Source organism: Myripristis murdjan, chromosome 23 (assembly GCF_902150065.1).
Source record: "Myripristis murdjan chromosome 23, fMyrMur1.1, whole genome shotgun sequence".
In the NCBI taxonomy this organism is placed as follows: domain Eukaryota; kingdom Metazoa; phylum Chordata; class Actinopteri; order Holocentriformes; family Holocentridae; genus Myripristis; species Myripristis murdjan.
In genome coordinates this window covers 23,855,509-23,877,399 of record NC_044002.1, presented here as the reverse complement: position 1 = coordinate 23,877,399, position 21,891 = coordinate 23,855,509, and the positions used below count along the sequence as shown (strand labels likewise).

The 21,891-nt window shown below is 41.8% G+C and overlaps 3 protein-coding genes across 3 annotated transcripts in view; 1 reads left to right on the top strand and 2 right to left on the bottom strand.

The window, feature by feature from the left end:
* The window catches only part of LOC115355620 (sushi domain-containing protein 3-like), a 32,189-nt gene extending 21,769 nt beyond the window's left edge, over nt 1–10,420 (top strand). The window contains exons 3-6 of the mRNA XM_030046477.1: nt 1–169; nt 3,636–3,795; nt 6,094–6,279; nt 7,192–10,420. The exon at nt 1–169 is cut by the window's left edge and continues 23 nt beyond it. Of these exons, the coding sequence (XP_029902337.1) occupies nt 1–169; nt 3,636–3,795; nt 6,094–6,279; nt 7,192–7,531 (855 nt within the window). The 3' untranslated portion in view covers nt 7,532–10,420. The remainder of the gene's footprint in view (nt 170–3,635; nt 3,796–6,093; nt 6,280–7,191) is intronic.
* A 32-nt stretch (nt 10,421–10,452) lies between these two features.
* On the bottom strand, nt 10,453–11,856 carry LOC115354870 (stonustoxin subunit beta-like). The gene is made up of 2 exons (XM_030045363.1): nt 11,813–11,856; nt 10,453–11,222 (listed from the first exon to the last, which is right to left on the bottom strand). Exons 1-2 carry the CDS (start codon nt 11,832–11,834, stop codon nt 10,597–10,599), a joined length of 648 nt encoding a protein of 215 aa, XP_029901223.1. The 5' UTR covers nt 11,835–11,856; the 3' UTR covers nt 10,453–10,596.
* Nucleotides 11,857–12,077: 221 nt separating this feature from the next.
* LOC115354868 (NLR family CARD domain-containing protein 3-like) lies at nt 12,078–21,306 on the bottom strand (the record flags this gene model as incomplete). The annotated part of the gene is made up of 8 exons (XM_030045361.1): nt 21,240–21,306; nt 15,823–17,611; nt 15,557–15,730; nt 14,998–15,171; nt 14,346–14,519; nt 13,703–13,876; nt 13,290–13,463; nt 12,078–12,246 (listed from the first exon to the last, which is right to left on the bottom strand). Coding segments are annotated over exons 1-8 (2,865 nt in total), but the record flags the coding sequence as incomplete, so codon positions are not given.
* Between the last annotated feature and the right edge of the window lie 585 nt (nt 21,307–21,891).

The window sequence follows — 21,891 nt, the reverse complement described above, 5'->3', positions numbered from 1 at the left end:
CCGCCACGTCGGGGTTCCTTCTACGTGGAGACGGGCACCGGCGTGTCGGTGGGCAGCGTGCTGGCCTTCTGGTGCCGCGAGGGATACCAGCTGGTCGGCAGCGACAAAATCTACTGCAACGTCAGGAACGGCAAGCCGCAGTGGAGCAACTACCTGCCCGTCTGTGAAGGTGAGCGCGCTGAGGGAGGACGTGGAGGTGACACGGGCGTCACGACTCTTTCCCACGGCACTGAACGCATCGAGTTGTGTGACAAAATCCTCAGTAGTCTGTTCACACCGCTGAAGTCACCTTGATCTGTCGAGAAGCAGGGGCCTAGCCCTTCGAAACGTGCATGATGGGAACACCTTGCTTTAAAATGCAAACTGCAAAAACGCAAAATCTTACCAAGATTATTTGTCTTATTTCAAGTCAAAAATGTCTTATTTCAAGTCAAAAATGTCTTATTTCTAGTCAAAATATCTCATTACACTTAAAATAAGACATGATCACCTCAGAAGTAACTTGTTTTTAGACAATTTTCACTTGTTTCAAGTGAAAATTTACTTGAAACAAGTGAAATTTGCTTGTTTCATTGGCAAAATTTGCTAGTGGAAAAAGTGAAAATTCACTTGAAATAAGTGAAAATTAGCTAGAAACAAGAAACAAATTTTGCCAATGAAACAAGCAAACTTTCACTTGTTTCAAGTAAATTTTCACTTGAAACAAGAGACAATTGTCTAAAAACAAGTTACTTCTGAGGTGATCATGTCTTATTTTAAGTGTAATGAGATATTTTGACTAGGAATAAGACATTTTTGACTTGAAATAAGACAAATAATCTTGGTAAGATTTTGAGTTTTTGCAGTGTAGGGAAGCACCATTTCCCACATGAAAAGGTTTCAGTGAAGGAGCTCCAAACAGGAAGTTGTTTGACGATCAATACAATTTCATGCACACAAGAAACTCGATTATTGTGAGTTATGGCAGGAAAGGTGTTACTCAAAACCCCCAGTATACATGCGCTCCCCAATCAGCGGGTTCCCTACCACCCCCAGTGTTCCCAGGACTGTTACCATGGCGACAGCATTGCTTCTGGACAGCTAGCCTCTTGTTTTTTTTTCCGCTTTCTTACATTTCCATCAAACGTAACCTTGACATAAAATTATGAGGTGTTTTTCAGCAACAGCGAGTTTTTAATCTCCTAACAGCTGTGCAGTGCATGTTTGTTTTTCAAGCTGTCCCTTTGCTTATCTGTTCCCTTTTTCTCCACACGCGCACATGTAAAAACACATTTATAAATCCAAGTGAGCGTTTACACGACTCAGTGATCGGGTTTCCTCTCCAGAGGAAATCTACATGTGTTAACCGGGTTTCTCTTAAATCCTTTACTTACCCCGATTGTGGAAACCAGCTTTCTCGTTTGTGTTGCGTTTGTCTGAAGTGGTGGGATGGGTGTGGGCAGATGGGCAGAGATCGATCTCGAGCCTAACTAAAGCTGCTTCAGTTGTATAAATTTAATTGTTAATGAACTGTTTCACATGACAAATGCATGAAAACAGCATGTGCAGTAATATTTTATGAGCCTCCTGAGCATCAGGCGAGGAAGCCAGGATACATATGGGGAAAAAAAACAAATGAACAAAATGCAAACTTGCCTTGTTATGTATGATTTTAATCTAAATAATATAAAAGCAGGAAATAACTGTTCAGATGTATAGACAACTCAGAGGGTTCTTATATAATCCATACGCAGATTATAAATGATTCAAATTTGGAGATCCAGATTCACACACATCAGTTTGAACATCTAATAAATTCAAGTGGAGGATAAACACTTGATGTTTATGCCAAAATCTGAATTAAACAACATTTGGGTTGTTTAATTGTGCAATGGCATATTAGGGCCATCGTAGGAGAAAAAAAAATACAGAGCCTGGGAAGGAAGGGGGGTAATATTCCCAGAAAAAAACCCAGAACTTCCAAGATTAAAGTTGTAAATTTATGAGACAAAACTCACAAATTTTTGAGGAAAAAAAGTTGTTTTTCTTATTTTTAATTTTTTTCTTTGGTCAAGGAGTGTATCAGGCCTGCAGCTGATCACCTCATCAAATTCTACTCTGCAATGGGATTTAGGAACAAGGAAATGCTGCTGATTTTAGCCCGGAATCACAATATTGCTTTCTTCTGAATCGTCACGGCAATGTCAATGCTTATGATAATATTAGTATAGTAGTAGAAATAACAGTTTTTAGCAATTTTTTCTTGAGTTTTTTGTTGTAAATTTGTCACTTAAAAATCTCAGAATTTTCAGGTTTTTTTGCTCATAAATTTATGACTTGAATCTCAGAATTTCTGACTTTTTTCTCATAAATTTGTGACTTTATAATCTCAGAATTTCCAGGGTTTTTTTCACAAATTTGAGTTTATTCCTCATAAATTTACCACTTTAATCTCAGAGAATATCCAAGTTTTTTCTCGTAATATTACCTCCCAACCCTCCCTGCCTCTGGCTTTGTAATTTTTGCCCCCTACATTGGCCTTAATATGCTGACATATAATTCATTAATTGTTGAGATCACCGCACTGGACCTGAAATTTAAACATTTTTCACTGTACCTTTAACTGAGGTGCATACAGTGTGATTTTATTTACCCCGAATTTCATCCTTTAAGCTTTTATAGTCACTATTGCATGGTTTCATCCTGCACATGCAGCAGCAGCTCGGATTATGGACCAAATTATCAGCTTCAGTTTACAATCACAAACTAACATCATGAAAACACCTGAGCCGGACTCGTGTAACCTCACCGGCCTCACTCTGATCTAAACCCCAACACGCCTGCTTTGTTCTCACGCACATCAACAACTGATCCACTGCAAAGTCGACTCTGTTTTTCACTCCTCTGGTGGCTCTTGCGTGGAATCAGGTTGCAGGTTGCATGTAAGCATCTCCAGTGAAACTTGCACGGCGCCGTTCGACGCTCGGGAACATCACCGCCTCGCTCCTGACAGCATGGAAACATGTCGTGTGAAATCAGCGTCTTGCTGACTGGAGAGAGGAAAAGAGGACAGAAAGTTTCCTCAGCTTTTCAAAAAGGAGAGAAAAAGTTCAAATGTGCTGCGCTGCACGAGGAGGATGAAGCCTGATGTGAAAATGGGCCAGAAAAGCAGCTAATTAGAGAGTTTTCAACTGATGATAAATTACATTCAGTTTGTCTAACAGAATAAATCCACACTCATCATCTTACACTGAAATAAATCAGCAATCTTTAAAAAGTATGTCACTGTGATGGTACTTATTTCATACATGCATCTTTGAGTAATATAAGTAAACTTGATGTAGTGCTGAAATGAGTCTCTAATTGCTTGCTTTTTTATCATTATAAAATGAAAACTGTGTTGTGTATGTTTGTTTTTGTTTTTTCGGCTGCTAGTCAGGCTAACGAAGCAATCTGAAGACCCTCTCTGGGCTCCAGCAATTTTTAATGGACATTTTTCATTATTTTTACCTTTTAATAAATTGTCATACCAGTAAAATAGTTGTTCATAGAGTAGACAATGAAAATATCATTAGCTGCAGCCCTAATTTGATGTTTTTGGGGGGTGTAAAAATGTCAGCTGATTGTCTAAAAGGTGTAATCTCGGCCCTTGGCAGCGATTCCCCGGCCGGAGGACCGCGGCCTGAGAGTGGCTGTCCTGGCTTCAGTGGTGAGCGGCATCGTCATCCTCGCCATGTCGCTGTCCTTCCTCATCTGCTGCCTGCAGGAGCGATCCAGCCGCAACCGAGACCGAGCCAAGAGGGACGGACGCAGCAGGTAGGAGGAGGAACAACCAAAGTCACACACTCCGCCAAACTTCTTTTTGAAATAAGTCTTCTAAGTCATGATGCTCATTAAGTGCAACATGCCTGATTATGGACCATGAAACTGATAACATCTTGTCTCCTCAAGTTTCTCCAGTGATTTGCTTTTAGCAGGATGCCAGATTTTGTCAGCTAATTGTTAATTACTTAGTCCACGGCAATTACAAATTAGCCTCAAGCTATTTGTGGATTTGGGCACCTAGTGTACTTACATCACGACTCTTTTTATTCAGCAGTTACACATACTGTGTGTCAAAATGTCCCAAATGCTTAGAGTTACCCATTTCCACGGCAGAAGTCAGTCTACAAAGAAGAGAAGCCAGAGAGACACTGTATGGACAACAGTATTGGGCCACACCTCTTAGTGATTGAATCCAGGTGTTTGATTCAGTCTCGTTGCCACAGGTGTATAAACTCCAGCAGCAGCCATGCAGTCTGCCTTTACAAACATCAGCTCGTTCTAAAGAGTTCTCTGAGTTCCAGCGTGCTGCTGGAATAGTGATGGAACAGGGAGCCACCGCTGCAACAAGTCAGCTGGTGAAGTTTCTTCCCTCCTAGATATTCCACCATCAGCTGGAAGTGGGATTATTGCAAAGTGGAAGCGTTTAGGAACCACAGCGACTCAGCCACCAGGGGGCGGCACCACGTAAAGTTACAGAGTGGGGTCGCAGAGCGCCGAGGCTCATAGTGCGTAAAAGAGTCCGACGCTCTGCTCTCAGTAACTGCAGAGCTCCAAACCTCCTCTGGTCCAACATCAGTGTCTGACCTATTAAATGCTGTTCTGGACGAACAGGCAAAAATTCCCACAGACACTCCAACATCTGGCAGAAAGCTTCCCAGAAGAGTGGAAGCTGTTCTGCTGCAAAGGGACCAACCCCTTATTAATGCCTCTGGATTTAGAATGGGAGGTCAGAGAAGCCCCTGGAGGTGGACCAGCACTTTTGTCCATACAGTGTAAAATCTATGGACTGTGCCATGAGTGCCCCCCTCTGGTAGGGTATGGCTGCACAGCTCCACACACACATTTCAGCATAAATCAGGATATACAAAGAGAGGGGACAAAGTCCACAACTAAGTTGACAATAATGTGCAAATATGTGGAGGCTTTGAAACTGAGTTGAGATGCTCATTACATACTTCCCTTTTCCATATTTACATATTTTCCATATTATTTATTATTATTATTATTTCCATATTTATCTCTGTTTACATTTGCTTGTGTTATACATTTACAAATCCAATCACATTTCATCTCGATACATATTTGGAAATTATGTCACCACCTCAATTTCCAAACTTATTATTTGGTTTTTGATATAGTTTATTTAAGTTTGTTCACATTTTTGGATTTGCACTGTTTGAGTAGGCTGCCGATTTATGGCATTGTAAAATAGCAATGCCTAATTGTTTTCTTATAGAATATTCTTATATTTTTGCTCTTCACAGCAGTTTCCCATTTTGCACGAAGTCAAAATGTCATTTCATTATTTTGATGTTGAACTTTATTTTAAAGAACTGTTGAATGTGTGTGATGTGAGGAGAAATGCAGCTGTAGAGGACATTAACTCGCTCATGGGCTCTCACTATGTTCCAGGAGAGACATCTAGTGGTAGAATCCAGTATAGCAGTTCCGTCAGGTAATTGGCTGAACACCACAAGGGTATGAGAATCTGAAAGTGCTCCAACCCTACACGTGACTGGAATTAGTATTTACATATCAAATCTTTATCCACTGAATGGATTATAAAAGATTTACGTTTTGTCAATAAAAGTGAAGTGCACAGACTAGTGAGGTTTCCTTTTTTCCCTTAAATTTACAAAACTATACACAGACATCCAACTAATACCATAACAACATAACATGGCATTGAGACGGTGGGTCCTGAGTGAAGTGTGTTACAGAGGAAACAGCTCTGAATGAACTGCATATACGGAGATGACTGCAGATGTTGTGGAAAGTTGAATTGATCCTCAAAATGCCCCCAAAAAAATAATCTAAAGATGCACCTGAGCTCCACTATAGCAAGTGAATCATTTGTTTATTTGGTAAAATCTGAGTAACAATTAATTACAGACAAATGGCACAACCAATCCAGGTCCTGTTTTACCTGTTGCACACGTGAGACTCACTACGATTGGTGGAATAATCATTCAAAACTTTCTGAGATTAACTGTTTCACGGGGAGTTCACTGGAGGGGGGCGGGGTTAAACTGGGAATCATGCCCTGATGAACTGGTTTCCTCTCCGCAGGCGCAGGGAGAAGCGCTCGGCCCGGCGCAGCGAGTGCTGGTTGGAGCGGGAGGAGGGGGAGTGGGACTCCTTCCCTCCGCCGAAGATCTTCCACCTGTCCCAGAGGATGGACCCCCGCCTGGCGCCCGACAGCCCCCTCTACCTGACCGGAGGCCTCACGGGATACGAGAACAGAGGCTACCAGAGGTAACCAGCGGCAGCCACGTTCACTGCACACAGCAAAGCCATCTGATTGGTCAGAGGTAGACTAAATATATTTAGGACAGCCGCCATCTTGCACACATCTGTTAGTTTCTCTGAATCTGTACTAGAGTAGTTTAATTTCACTTTAATTTTTTACCATAGCTTTCAAAACAAGAATAAAATAAGAATGAATGAATAAATGATAATTAGTTGAGTCTAATTCAAATGACTGGCCAAGTTGGATAATGTATATTTTTATATCCTCATAGCCTCGCCTTGCTTTAGTTTATATGATAATTTTATAGCTGTCCCGCAGTTCAATGAGAGCAGAAGATACACGGTTATGTTCGAACAAACTGGCAAATCGATATCTATTTTATTTGCAGAACTTTTTTTGATTAAATATTGGTTGACAGTAATTTGAATTGTAGCCAGTTAATTTGGAGCCATGCTCTCCACAGTACTTGTTGTGATAGTTTTGTATTTTTCATTTGTTTTTATCCTTATTTTGTTTCAAATGTTTGTCAGAGGAAAGATTGAAAAGTTCAGAGTACACATCACTTTGTGAATTCTTTAATCCTCATTCCTTATTTGGATCCCCATTCGCTTTGAGAAAGTGGTCGCTAATCTTCCTGGAGTTCATGCAAAAACAGCAACATTAAAACAAGAATTCATTAAAAATACAGTGTATGAATAACACAAAAAGACAAATATAAGTCAAATGTAAAAATCAGTAGATAAGTAAAATAATTCTACATATGAAACAAAAATAGTGCAATGAGCACAAAAATGAAACTGCCATGAAACAACCAAAAGCAAAAAATTAAAACAAAATCAAATCAAACATGAAAACAACATGTTTACTTGTTTGTAAAGGGTGATGGAGGTTTGTTTTGCCGTCTGTCTCTCCTGCAGGAGTCAGGAGAGTTTGCTGAAAGCCTCGCTTCCCGGACTCTACCGCTCCGAGTCTCAGCTGTACCCGCACGTCGTCCTGCAGAGGGTTCCCACTCCGACGGCGCCCTCCGCCCCTTCAGCGCCCTCCGCCCCGGTCTACCTCCACCTCCCCCCGTCCTCCTCCTCTGCCACCCCACCCGCCTCCAGCACAGCCACCGCCCCTCAGCCTCACATCATGCCCTCCTACCCCACCCCGACATACCCGCCCAACCACAGTGGAGCTGCTCCCGCCTACCCGAACCCAACACCGGCGCCCATTTACCCAAACCCCAACCCGACGCCGCAGCGGCCGTGGCAGTAACGCAGCCGTCCGCATCACAAGACAAAAAGTAATACAACTTACAGTGACATCCGAAGATCTACAGGACGGTTTTCCTTGATGTTCTTATGATGTCACAACGCCAAGGTGCTGCTACTGAAGACGTCGAAAGGAACGTTTTACGAGTTTCAGTTTCGGGGACCCTGTGGCGCCATCTAGAGGCACGTTTTGACGCCATGTTCCGGAGATGCAGAGTTAGCCATGTTCTTATTAAAGACCCTCTTCTCTCCCTCACATGGCTGTGAATAAGATCAACAATCTGCACTCCATGTCCAAAATCTTCCCGATGTCTGACAAACGTCTTTGAGAGAGGCGAAGGGAAAGCCGCGAGGAGGTGGAGAAAAAGGAAAATCCCGATGTAGCCGGTGTAGAAGTTCCACTTTTTACTGCATGCTTGCTGACTCTCCTCCGCACTTTGGCTTTGTCCCTACAAGGAACTCTTTTTGGAAAATTGAGAGTTTTGCTTTCTTTTCAGCCGTTGGAAGCGAAACGATCCGGTAGCTAGTTCCCTTGACTTCGCTGGACAGTTGCTGCACGCTTCCTCGGTCCCTGAAAGGATTTCTTCAAAGAAAGTTTTCCTCGTGTTTGTTTTTGGGCGCCACAAATGACAGGAAAAGGTCGGACACACTGCAGTTTTGCTTTAGGTAATGCTAATTTGCTTCAGTTGTGCAAATGTAGAATAAATATTTGGAAGAGGGCTTTGGCAATAGCTGCTGAAGTTTGGGGGCGGCTCAGAAATGTGGCTTTTTTAACGTTCTCTGTCTTCCTGCGGTCGGAATAATCTACTGTAGATGTAAAACCCACAGATGGATTTTTTTTTTTCCTGTTAAGGTAGAGACTCACCCAAACCCCTGAACTCAGTGGGTCAGTTGTGTCTAATGGGTAAATTACTATTTAACCTTAACCCGTTTGTACTGTGCAATGCGTTTGACCAGAGCCATGCTGTATGTAATGACATTTAAGGGGATGGCTTTTGCATTTTACAGCTTCCCATCCAATGTCTTTGTGTTTTCCCATGGTGCACTGGGAAAACAGATTGGCGCTTGGGACCTGTGATCAGAAGGAGCACTGTGAATTAACGCTACTGTTGCTGCAAGCGTTGAACAGACCAGACATTGTGTTGTATATATGGGTTTTAACAGAGCGGCCGTTTCTTTCTCCCAGCACTTTTTAAACCCCTCCTTTCTTTCTCACAAAAAAAAAAAAAAAAAATCAAACTTAAGTTTATTTTTCTCTGTCTGCACTGCCAGAACTCATTTTGTTACATAAATATTTTAACCAAAGTTTGTGTTATGGTTGGCAGTTTATCTGGACATCTGTGAAGTCCAATATTCAGCACCCTAGATGGGTTTAGTAGCATAAAGAGGATTCACAACTGTAACACTGACCTGACATCAGAGCTCAGTCAAACACTAATTGCACATAATTGTTAAATCTTAAAATAATAATTGGTTTAAATATACTTTCTGGACTGGTGGGTGGCATTTGCTGCAATTCAGACAGTAGCTGTGTTTATATGGACCATAATATTCCACTAATAATCAGAATTTTAAAAAAGTCGCAACTTCAAACAGAAAAGACTGGCCTGACTGGAAGGAATTCAAAGTGGTGGTGTTCAGTAAGAAAATATTAGCACCTAATAACCACAGAAACACTTAATGTGATCATTTCTCTCTGGTTGGAATAAATCTTTTCTTTCTGCACCTGTTTGCCCACATGAGGGGAACATCAGGTGACAGGACGAGTTTCCAGGAGGGACAGAAACACAACTGGCCTGTTGTCAGGATTAAATCTTTAAAGGACTGTTGAACGCCTCCGTGGTTGAAAGGCTGGAAACCACGAGTCGTTCAAACAGCAAAGCCGGAATCCACCGAACCATCGAGCAAATCAAAAAGCTGCTGGAAAACTTTGAAGGCTGCCCGTTACAAGAATAAAAGTCCAAACCAGCCAGACGGGTTTCATTTTTACAGTCTGATGGACGACCTGATGGGGGCGCCACCACTGGCCAACATCACTCAGCCTGTATAATATTTGTATTACATTTAAATTTCCATCAGATAAAAGGCTTTCCAACAAGAGGAGCCACTTTGTGCAGGTCAAAAAAGTTGCCTTGTCTTATCGGATCACTTTACTCAGTGTCCATGTCAACAGTGAAGCTGGAATCAGAATGAAGAAATATCATCCATGTAACTGCAGCTACTGTCAGATAAAAAGTTAATTATACAAAAGTATGCAAAACTGATTTTTCAACCCCACCCACCTGATACTCTGTAAGCAGATTAAAACAAACAAAAAGAATTATTTGGAAATAGTCTCTGATGAAGGTGTTTTGAAATACACTGTGACTGGATACAGTTTTCCCTCTCAGGTCTGTGGATTGGTGAGGTGGAGAGACTCCACCTCACTGAATCAGCATTTTGATCATGTAATGTAAAAAAAAAAAAATGCTTAAATTGATTCAGACTCTGCTCCTGAACTCCTTGCAGCTCTTTGGCTGTGCAGCAGGTAAGGAAATCCCTCCTAATTCAAGGGGAAAAGCAATTTATCTTCACAAAACCTCAAACAAGCAACTAAATCTCCCGCACTTTTTTTTTTTTTACATTTGCTGGCATCTTGAATCATAAACTGAAGGAAGAGCCCCTTCATTGTTGTTCTTTTAGTGAATTTACTTGCTATCTTTGGGGCTTGTTTGTTTGATTTTGGAGGTTTTGAATAGGCACACTAATAAATCTGCACTTTATGGACATTTTTTTTTTCTTGGAGAAGTGAGGGCTATGATGGCATGAACTGCCAGTCCTCTGTATTTATTTTCAAGTGTCTGTTGTACCCCAAGACTGCCATAAAACCTGAATAAAGAGATTTTTGTTTAGCAGTTTAACAGTTCACTCAACTTGTTTTTGTTGTTGTCACCACATCTTTTGAGTACTATACTAGCTCTTACTCTAATTTGATTTCTCTTTCTGATGGGACACACAGAGGGGGCAGATGGGGATTTACTTTCATGTGTGTGTGTGTGTGTGTGTGTGTTTGAGTGATTCTAGTAGCTTTCATGTCAGCAGCTCTCTCTGTACACCAGTGAGAGTGTTTCTAAACACAGGATACAGCACATCAGTCTGACACAGAGATGCCGAGCAGCCTAACCACCCCCAGTCAAGCCCAATCGCAGGGTGCAGAGGTTCAGTGAAGGTGCAGGTGAAGGTGTGGAGGTGGATCAGAGCGTCAGAGGAGACGCTGTAGAAGGACAGAGAGCCAGCAGGCCAGTCCAGATACACTGCTACTCTGCCAGAGGGGGAGGAGGAGGAGGAGGAGGAGAAGCAGAGGGAGGGACAGACACGGATGGCTGTTGATCTGTTTCTGTGTCGGGCGGTGAAACGTTCGACAGAGCAGTCTAGACTCCAGGATTTGTCGTTTCCTCCAAGCCTGCAGTCATCACTGTCTCCTGTTTCTCGGATTCCTCTGTAAGTCACTCCTATATAAGCCTTGTCTTCCCACTCGACCTCCCAGTAACACCTCCCAGTCAGACCAGCTCCACACATCACCTGTTGATAGGTGTCAAATCTCTCTGGGTGATCAGGATATGGCTGCTTGTTCCTCAGCGTCGCCTTCATGTTGCCCTCAGACAGACAGAGGTGTCTGCTTGCTGTGACTGGGTCCAGTTTGAGATTACAGGAATCTGGTGGACAGAACAAGAATGAACTAATGAACCTGGTATATCTTGATTTTTTGTTTTTGCCTTTAATTAAGTTGACTATTTCTTAATTCTTCAGTGATAACACATTATCATTATTATAACGGCTATTAGTTCATTCACATTTTAATGAATGGTCAGACTGCTGTATAGAAGGGTCGTCCATCTGTGATGCCATTTGTACAAGATTTCTGTACAAATGTCAAATATTGTACAAATATTGTTACAACAAAGAAATAATTTACCAAACAAATTTCCTTACTTTTTGTGCGATGTTTACATGCATGTTTAGTTCAGTGGAGAGAAGAAACCGTTATCAGATTTTTTTTCCTTGATTTATTTTAATTCATTCATAGATTATCAAATACTAAAATAAGATCATGGAGTAACATGGAAGATCTTGATCTCTAAATCAACAAAATGCTGTTATTGCAGGGATTCAAAAGTTAAAAGTAGGTTGGAATGAGATGGAGAAACTGCAACCATTAGTTCACCATCTCTCCAAATGAATTTCTGCTCCTTGAATTTTTTTATTTATTATTTTTTTTTTGTAATGAATTTGAAATCACACTTACACTTCCCCAGATGTGTTTTCATCCTGCACACTCCACAATTGTCAACACTGCAGGAACAAACAACATCAGACTACCTTATTTTTCTTTTATAATGTTAACACACATTTAATAACCTTCCTTAATAAAAAGTGTTCCAGAAAACACTCTTATGCAGTGTTATCTATCTTAAACAATATTACACAACTTCACAGTATTACTGAGATGTGAAATGTCTGCTAGCTCTCAGGCCTCTAGAAGACAGTGTGTGTGTCTCTCCACACCTGAGAGCCTCCAGTCTCCAGGTTGGATCCTCCAGTCCAGCAGAGAGCAGCTTCACTCCTGAGGCTCCTGGATGATTGTAGCTCAGGTCCAGCTCTCTCAGATGGGAGGGGTTGGAGCTCAGAGCTGAGGACAGAGCAGCACAGCCTTCCTGTGAGAGCAGACAGCCTGACAGCCTGGGAACACACACAATAACACATACAATAGCAGTCCAGTCATCTACTTTTTATTTTATTTTGGTCCAGTTCCCAGCTGCCATGTTTTGACAGGTTTGCCATCTCTTGACAAATTTTGAAAAATGAAGTTGGCAAAGAAGATCATATGAAACACTGACTAACAAATTTCCCCTTGAGGATCAATAAAGTATTGATGCTAACTTCACTGATGAAGAGACAGGAGGTAGAGCCGGAGGTCGTAGAGCTAAGATACTAAGATTTTCATTGGAAGGGATGAGGACAGAGCGGTTTAGGAATGAGTATATTTGTCCAGTCTGAATGCTCAAATAAGATTTCAAACTGTCTTTTGCGTCACTCCCAATGCAACACAATGATGATGACAAAAGTGCATCAGAACAGCTGGGCAGAATCCATGCTGCTACTAGCAGAGCAGCATGGAGAAGAGCATAGAGAACAACAGGCACTGAAATAAACTCTGCTGGCACATTGGGGGGAGGCCTCTGTACATGCTTCCACAATGGAAAGCTGTATCATCAGCATACATAGTTACTGACGCCTACGTCGTTACCACAGCAACCCATGCAGATAGTTGGTGATGACTGGACACACAAATCCAGTCTGATCACTTGCAAATAACAGTGCAGAGAGTCTGTCTGAACAATCTGATTTGACAAACAAATACAAATTTGTCTGCAGGCTGAACAAAGACCTAAAGGAACAGCTCACCTTGGACGGCTTGGGGACGAAGCAAGAGAGGCAAGGTTGAGATGGTTTGGAATGTGTGGAGAGATGCAAGGTATATTGGGAGAAAGTTGCTTTAGATGGAGCTGCCAAGCAAGAGGAAAGAAGGAGGACAAAAGTGGAGGTTTCTGGATGTGGTGAGGAAGGATGTACGGGTGACTGACATGACAGAGGAAGGTGCAGAGGACAGGAAGAGATGGAAATGTCTCAGCTGCTGTGGCGACCCCTAAGGGGAGCAGTCAAAAGAAGGAGAAGACTGACAGTAGCGTACATTTACACTCATGTGGTTGATAAGCACTGACCTGAGAGCCTCCAGTCTACAGTTTGGACTCTCCAGTCCAGCAGAGAGACGCTTCACTCCTGAATCCTGCAGGTCATTGCTGCTCAGGTCCAGCTCTCTCAGACTGGAGGACTGGGAGCTGAGAACTGATGACAGCTCCATACAGCATTTCTCTGTGAGTAGGTTTTGTTTCAGTCTAACAAAACAGAACAACAGAAATATTTTCTTTAATATTTAAGTTGATATGTGCTGCAGAGAGACTCATTGTCAGTGAACAGAAAGAGAACATTTGATGTTTCAGAGATAAAACATTTAACAATTTCTATACATGTTGTAAACAATACAGAAAATTATATGACCACAATTTTCCAAAAAAAAAAAAAAAAAAAGAACATGAACATGAACATTATGCTGTAGTTGTAATACAATCCTAACTTGAGAAATTTCAGTGCACAATTTGGACTCTCCAGTCCAGCAGAGAGACGCTTCACTCCTGAATCCTCCAGGTCATTGTAGCTCAGGTCCAGCTCTCTCAGATGGGAGGGGTTGGAGCTCAGAGCTGAGGCCAGAGCAGCACAGCCTTCCTGTGTGAGCAGACAGCCTGACAGCCTGGACACACACACACACACACACAAACACACACACACACAAACAGCAGAGAATAGCTGCACGTAACTGAGCTTCTACTGATGTATAGTTTATTATTTACTGTTAGTCCACAGAAATTTCTGGCTCTTAGGTAAACTTTCTGTTGAAAACAGTTACATGTTAGGTTTTCTCATCCAGGACTCTCTTGAAAGAGATCTTGAATCTCAAATCAAGGTTATTTAAAAATCATACGCTCCAAAATGAGCTACAAAAGTACGTTCAAATGCCAGCAAAGTCAGCCCAGTGATCTACATTGTATTTTAATTTGGTCCAGTTTACAACTCAGTTGTGACAGAATAACATCAGTCCAGGTCTCAGAGTGGTGCTCAACATTGAAACCTTGAAAAATAAAAAAGAGCAGAGCAGTAGAGAAGTACTATATAGATCATATATAACTTATCATCTGTTCAACAGGTTGATCAGCACTGACCTGAGAGTCTTCAGTCTGCAGTTTGGACTCTCCAGTCCAGCAGAGAGACACTTCACTCCTGAATCCTGCAGGTCATTGTTGCTCAGGTGCAGCTCTCTCAGACTGGAGGACTGGGAGCTGAGAACTGATGACAGCTCCTTACAGCATTTCTCTGTGAGCAGGCTCTGGTTCAGCCTGACAAAAAAAAAAAAAAATTGCATTAACGTTACCTGTACAGCAGCAAGTTTCTACCACATTTCATATCAATTGCTTGGCAAAAGAAGGCACATTCATAGATAGATAGATAGATAGATAGATAGATAGAAAGAATTTTATTGTCTGATCCAGAAGGTGCCAGAAATTTTTCTTTGACAAGGTTCAAAAAAGGCTTACATGTATACACCCACACACCCCCACACAGTAAGCATTAAAAACGACAGAAACAGCAACTACAGTACTCATAATAAAAGAAAAGATAATAATAAAAAAATATACTATTCCTTAAAAGAAGGGAGAAGGGAAAGAACCGGCTCCAAGTTAAGCTTTTGAGCTTATAATGATTCATCATCATTATTACATTATTAAGCAAAACATGATCAAAGGAGAAAATTGTATGACTCCACACAAAATAAAACAAACCCTGGATGTTAGGTTGTAGTTGCATGATACTGACCTGAGAGCTTTCAGTCTACAGTTTGGACTCTCCAGTCCAGCAGAGAGACGCTTCACTCCTGAATCCTGCAGGTGGTTGTTGCTCAGGTCCAGCTCTCTCAGACTGGAGGACTGGGAGCTGAGAACTGAGGCCAGAGCCTCACAGCTTCTCTCTGACAGATTACAGCCACTCAGACTAAAAGGAGATATACATATGACATCATCACTGTCTTAAATTTGGAACTGAGAACTGATCATTCACACGCTACAATTCTTAGTGAGCATGTTTGATACTTGAGGTTGTATGCTTTCCAAAAGGATTCATTATAGGTGAGCAGGAAGGGGTTAAAGTTTCTAACTGAGGTAGATTTTGGCAGAGAGAATTTGGCATTTCAGAGATCCTACTTACAACACTCTAAGCCCTGTAAGCCTGTTCTAAAAGTATTGAAGAAGTAGAACGAGTAGAAAAGATTAAAAAATAACATAAATTATCAAAACCAAAATAATATGACAATGAAAAAAGCCAAGACAACAACATCCTATCGTTAAAATTATTTATCTATTTAAAAAAAATTCCTAACCTGAGAGTCTTCAGTCTACAGTTTGGACTCTCCAGTCCAGCAGAGAGACGCTTCACTCCTGAATCCTGCAGGTCATTGTTGCTCAGGTCCAGCTCTCTCAGACTGGAGGACTGGGAGCTGAGAACTGAGGCCAGAGCTGCACAGCTTCTCTCCGCTAGATTACAGTCGCTCAGGCTGAAGAGGAAAACACAAACTTTAAATTTATGTTTCTCTTCTGTGTCAAACATCTTGTGCTCTTGTGTTCAGCTTCTATTCTATGAACTTACACAGATTTACTGGAGGCTTTAACCACCGGCAGCAACCTCAGAAAAACCTCCTCTGGAGCAGAGTATTTCTTCAGGTCAAACACATCCAGATCTTCTTCTGATGTCAGTAAGATGAAGACCAGAGCTGACCACTGAGCAGGGGAGAGTTTGTCTGTGGAGAGATGTCCAGAACTCAGGTGCTGTTGGATCTCCTCCACTAGAGAATTGTCATTCAGCTCATTCAGACAGTGGAACAGGTTGATGCTTCTCTCTGGAGATGGGTTCTCTCTGATCTTCTCCTTGATGTACTGGACTGTTTCCCCATTGGTCAGTGATCTCTCTCCTATCTGTGTCATCAGGCCTCGTAGGAGATGCTGGTTGGTCTCCACTGAAAGGCCCAGAAGGAAGCGCAGGAACAAATCCAGGTGTCCATTTGGACTCTGTAAGGCCTTGTCCACAGCACTCTGGTAGAGATCTACTATATTTCTCAATGGCAGTGGGAAGCATAGCTGTATTTCTGTCAGTAGATTGACACCAGAGTTGGTGAAGGTCAGAAAGACATAAACTGCAGCCAGAAACTCCTGAAGGCTCAGATGGACGAAGCAGAAAACCTTGTCCTGGTACAGCCCACGCTCCTCTTTAAAGATCTGTGTGAACACTCCTGAGTACACTGAGGCTGCTCTGATATCAATGCCACACTCTGCCAGGTCTGCTTCATAGAAGATCAGGTTTCCTTTCTCCAGCTGCTCAAAAGCCAGTTTTCCCAGAGACAGGATCATCTTCCTGGTCTCTAGAGTCCAGAGTGGATCTGTCTCAGCTCTGTCATGATACTTGATGTTCTGCACTTTGGACTGAACCACCAGGAGGTGGATGTACATCTCAGTCAGGGTCCTGGGCAGGTCTCCTCCCTCACTGGTTCTCAACATGTCCTCCAGAACTGTAGCAGTGATCCAGCAGAAGACTGGGATGTGGCACATGATGTGGACGCTTCGTGACGTCTTGATGTGGGAGATGATTCTGCTGGCCTGATCCTCATTTCTGAATCTCTTCCTGAAGTATTCCTCCTTCTGTGGGTCAGTGAAGCCTCTCACCTCCGTCACCATGTCAACGCACTCAGGAGGGATCTGATTGGCCGCTGCAGGTCGTGTGGTTATCCAGAGGCGAGCAGAGGGAAGCAGGTTCCCCTTGATGAGGTTTGTCAGCAGAACATCCACTGAGGTGGACTCTGTAACATCAGTCAGGATCTGGTTGTTCTTGAAGTCCAGAGGAAGTCGACACTCATCCAGACCGTCAAAGATCAACACAACCTGGAACTGCTCAAACCTGCTGATTCCTGCTTCTTTGGTCTCAGTGAAGAAGTGATGAAGAAACTGCACCAAACTTAACTTTTTATCTTTCAGCAGATTCAGCTCTCTGAAAGTGAATGGAAATGTGAACTGTATATCCTGATTGTCTTTATCTTCAGCCCAGTCCAGGGTGAACTTCTGTGTTAAGACTGTTTTCCCAATGCCAGCCACTCCCTTTGTCATCAGTGTTCTGATTGGCTGATCTTTTCCAGGTAAAGGTTTAAAGATGTCTTCAGATTTTATTACTGTTTCTGTTTCTGCTGGTTTCCTGGATGCTGTTTCAATCTGTCTGACTTCATGTTCCTCATTGACCTCTTCGCTCTCTCCCTCTGTGATGTAAAGCTCTGTGCAGATCTGATTCAAAAGAGTTGAGTTTCCTGCTTTAACAATTCCTTCAAACACACACTGAAACTTCCTCTTCAAATTACATTTGAGCTCACGTCGGCACACTGGAGCAAAAGTTTCTGAATGGAAAAAATAAATTAAAAGTGCATCAGTGTGGTATCCACAGTAGAGTTGGGCATATTAATGGACACTGGACATCCCCCATTCTCATGTATTATTTTTTGTGTTTTTACTATATTATTTTGTTCATTTATAATCTGATATATATTTATTTGCAACGGCAAATGTAATATTTTGGAAGGTTAATTTATGGTTACTGCCACAAGTGAAGCTGAGAAGCAGAGCTGGTGGACCCAAAAGCAGGAGACAAGGTGAGCTGAATGGGAGGGCATTCCACAAACCAGGATTAGAAAATCAGACAGATAACTGTGGAAGAGATTATGCTATATCATTATTTGCTATACATTAATTTGAATCAATAAAACAAAGGTTGAATGTTTGGAACATGTCCTGGAGAACATGAGGGAAGCTTGTTGGTAGAGGGAAGACTAGGATCAGGGCAGGTATGGAGGTGAGTACAAGCAGGGCAGGGCAACTGGAAGACATGAGGGACACACAGAGCAAGGGACAGAAAAATCCACAACACGATCATGACAGGATACAATGAGCAAAAGCTCACTCAGGTCAGATTAGGGGTCTTTCATGTAAGGTGCAGGACCACATGCATGCATCATTCAATAAACCTAGACAGCCTGCAGTGTGCAGCCATATTAGACTGATATGCTTGTGTAGGATCCAGGTCGTCAGGCCTGGTGAAACAGACACCAGATCTAACAATTGCTTCCCTTGTTATGATCTGACCGGAATTTGACCCAGGATGCTTGAGTGGGTCCCGGCACTAAAAGTTTCCCTTTCCTCTCACCTCTGCGAGCAAATGGACGAATACTCCCCTTTTTTGACCCCAGACCAGCCTGGCACGGCATCAGCCTGGGCCAGCAGATGGACTAAGTAATCCTCATCTTCACACTATCTGGAGGACCAGATCTTCCTAAAAGATACCCACTCTCCACTTCAAAGGACCCTGAATACCCAACAGACACCAACCAGACCCTTAATTTATGCCTCACAGCCCAGGTATTTGAATCTTAAATAAATGTGGCATTCCACAGGCAACAAGGCTGTCAGGTCCCACTGACAGAGGAACTTCCACAATCAGGACCGAACCGTAAATTTTGACACACACACGCACACACACACACACACACACACACACACACACTCACACACACACAGGGTTAGGCTCAATTGAAGGAGCCAAGTTACATCTAATTAAGTGATACTGTAGATGTGAATGCTGACCATGTTGTGTTTTGATATGTCATTGTGTTGGTTGAGCTGAGGTGAAGTTAATTTCATGATATTTCTAAAACTCCTCTGACAGGTAAAATGTTATTGGAACTTATAAAGAAATAGACTTTGACTGAAGCATCTTTATGGTTATCTTCATAACACCTACTCGGACGGTACTGATTGGCCAGTAAGGTGAGATGAGGGGCGTCCCTCTCAAATTCCTAGATAACAGATTGTTATCTGATTGGCCAAGATTTCCCGCCCGAGAAGGGATGCAAAGAGTTAAAACCACTGGTGCTTTTTATCCTTTAAGCTTTTATTCTTTCGGTTCTTAGTCTTTTCATATACTAGTTCTTTTCCCGTATGGAGCTCTCTCTCTCTTTCCTCTATACGAGCCTGTGTCCCGGTACAAGCCGATGAAGCCCCTTCTTCATAGACAGCCGCTTGATCAGCACTCCATCTGCATAAACTCGGCTCTAGCTCCAACCTGACTCCATCCACCGTGACTCCCTCTGGGCTCCACTGCAACCAACTTGGCCATCTGCCATCAACTCCACGCAACTCCCGTCTACAGCAAGACCTGCCCTAGGCCCAAGCCATTACTCCAACCCTCTATTTGCTTATCCCCTGGTGCATTAGTTGCCGCTATCCTTTTAATCTGTTAATCATCTGCGTTACCTTTTCACTGACATTACAGTTTTGGTGTTCCAATATAATTATTCCCTCCTGGTTTGCCTTACCATTTATGCCCTTTCATACACGTCATTTTTGTTTCTTGTTTTTTCTGTTGTTGTTCGTCCTGTTTTCTTTATATATCATAGATTAGTTGTGTATCATTATTACTCGTAGTAATAAAGTGTGTTAAATTCACGTCCATTGTCCGAGTGTTTTCATGAGTGGAAATCTTGATTCCTATTTGGAAAAGATCTGCCTGCCTGTCATCTTATTATAGCTTAGGTTCTAATGCAAATCATTTGTTTGGTAGAGTAATGTTCCCGATTCAAACTGTTCTCCTGCCTGATCATCAGAAGATGTAGTTTCGATCGTTAATTATTACACCTACTCCCAGGTAAAACTGCTGGTTTAACTAATCGTCACTCTTTTGGTAATTAATAATAGTTTCAATAATTTTCCCTATCATTTATAAATCTATTCAAGCAAGTGATCCTACACTTGTGTTTCTGTATTTCCAGAATGATAGAAAATAAGCAAAGATTTTTTTAAAACTCATGCACAACTAATGCATGGTTGTTGGTCATCCTTTTAAGTGTGCATGTCATGTCATAGAAATTATGTTTTGTTTTGTTAAGTTTTATGTCATGTCTTGTCTCGTGATTTCCTGTTTTATTTTGAAATCCCACTTCCCTCTTGTGTCAGGTAACTTGTTCTTCCTATTGTGTTCCCCTGATTGATTGTCTGCCACGCCCTGATTGTGTCCACCTGTTCCCCATTACCTTGTGTGTATATATAGTCCGTGTTTCCCTTTGTCCTGTGCCAGTTTGTCCTGTTTGTCATGTGTTTTGGACCTCAGTTCTTCCTTGCTCCTTGCTCCATGTTCCATGTCAAGTCTCGCCACGTCAGGTTTTGTATTTTCTTTGTTACTTTGCCTTGTTTTGCTATTGCCATAGTTTTGCTTTCATGTTCTTTTGATACTTTGTCTTGCCTTGTTTGTTATCCCTCGTTAAGAGAGTATTTCTGTTGATACTTTTGTCTTAGTATATTTTTGTTGTAACTTTGTTTGATACTTCAGTTGCTACTTTGGCATTAAAAGAATTAAGTTGAACTCTTGTGAGTCGTGTGATTGGGTTCAATCCTCGCAGTACAAGTTGTGATAGTGCAACATCAAAAAGCAGATTTTACAATATGCTGATGACACTTATTTTACATTTGTCAAAGTGAAGCACTAAAAAAGCAAATAATTTTAGTCAATTTATCCAAATGACATGACACTATCATAAAAAAAATACAACTGGATTTTCTGAGCTTCCTGAGCTTATTGTTCTGGCTAGTCCCTTTGCTTGCAAGGTGTTGCTAATGCTCTTGAGCAATATTTTATAATAAGTGACTGTCTTGTTGGTGAAAAGGGGGGTGAATTTATGTTTATTTGTGCCTCTCTATTAGTCTACCTCTGACATTTTCATGTAGTTATTTTTTGTTGGGGGTAAATTTTTTTTATTTTGTCTCCTCCAAGAAATTCATTAAAGTCATAATTTCGTCATCATCACAACATAAAGGTTCTCTTTAAATGTCAGTTAAACTAGATTAATTGAAATGATTTCAGCATCCTGCTCTGTGGTCTATCAAGGGGCTGAGTGGTCTTAGGTGAAGGAGGAAACATCTAGCACTTTCCAGTGTTTTCCACTTTCCATCATGCTAAACGTGTTAAAAGTATCTTACTGCTTAGCAGGAGTTCAGCCAGCTTGTCCTGCCTCATCCTCCTCAGGAAGTGCAGTGTGATCTGCAGACAGGCCTCACTGCTTCTCTTCCTCTGTTCTTCTTCCTCAGCATCCACCTCTTCCTCATCCTCAGTCTGACTGTATGAGCATTCTGGGACATTAAGGCTTCTCTGGATTCCTTTCAACTCGTTCTTCACAAAAGTGACTATGTTTTCCTCAAGCACCTGGAAAAGAACAATATCTGAAATAAACTTTCCTAATAAAACTGTAGAACACAAACATCAAATCCATCTTACAAAGACTGGAAGCACACTGGTCTGGAGAGTTTAGCATGATAACCAGATGTTATGACTAGCATGTTTATTTTGTTTTGTTTTTTCATTTTATTTGTAGCTGAGGTAGAAGGTGCTGCTGTGCATGTACATACTTTAAATATGGAGTCCAGGTCTGTTTGATGCTCCTGGGCAGACTGACCACTGAGAAGCTCTGAGCTGAATACACACACACACACACAAATGGATGCTTGTTCTATATCACGGTCTCATTACAGCTACATTAACCAAGTTAGGCTGTTGATTAATATCCTGCTCTATCAATTATAAAGTGTTAGCAACAGTACCGTGTCATGTTTCAGATGATTTTACATAATTTTC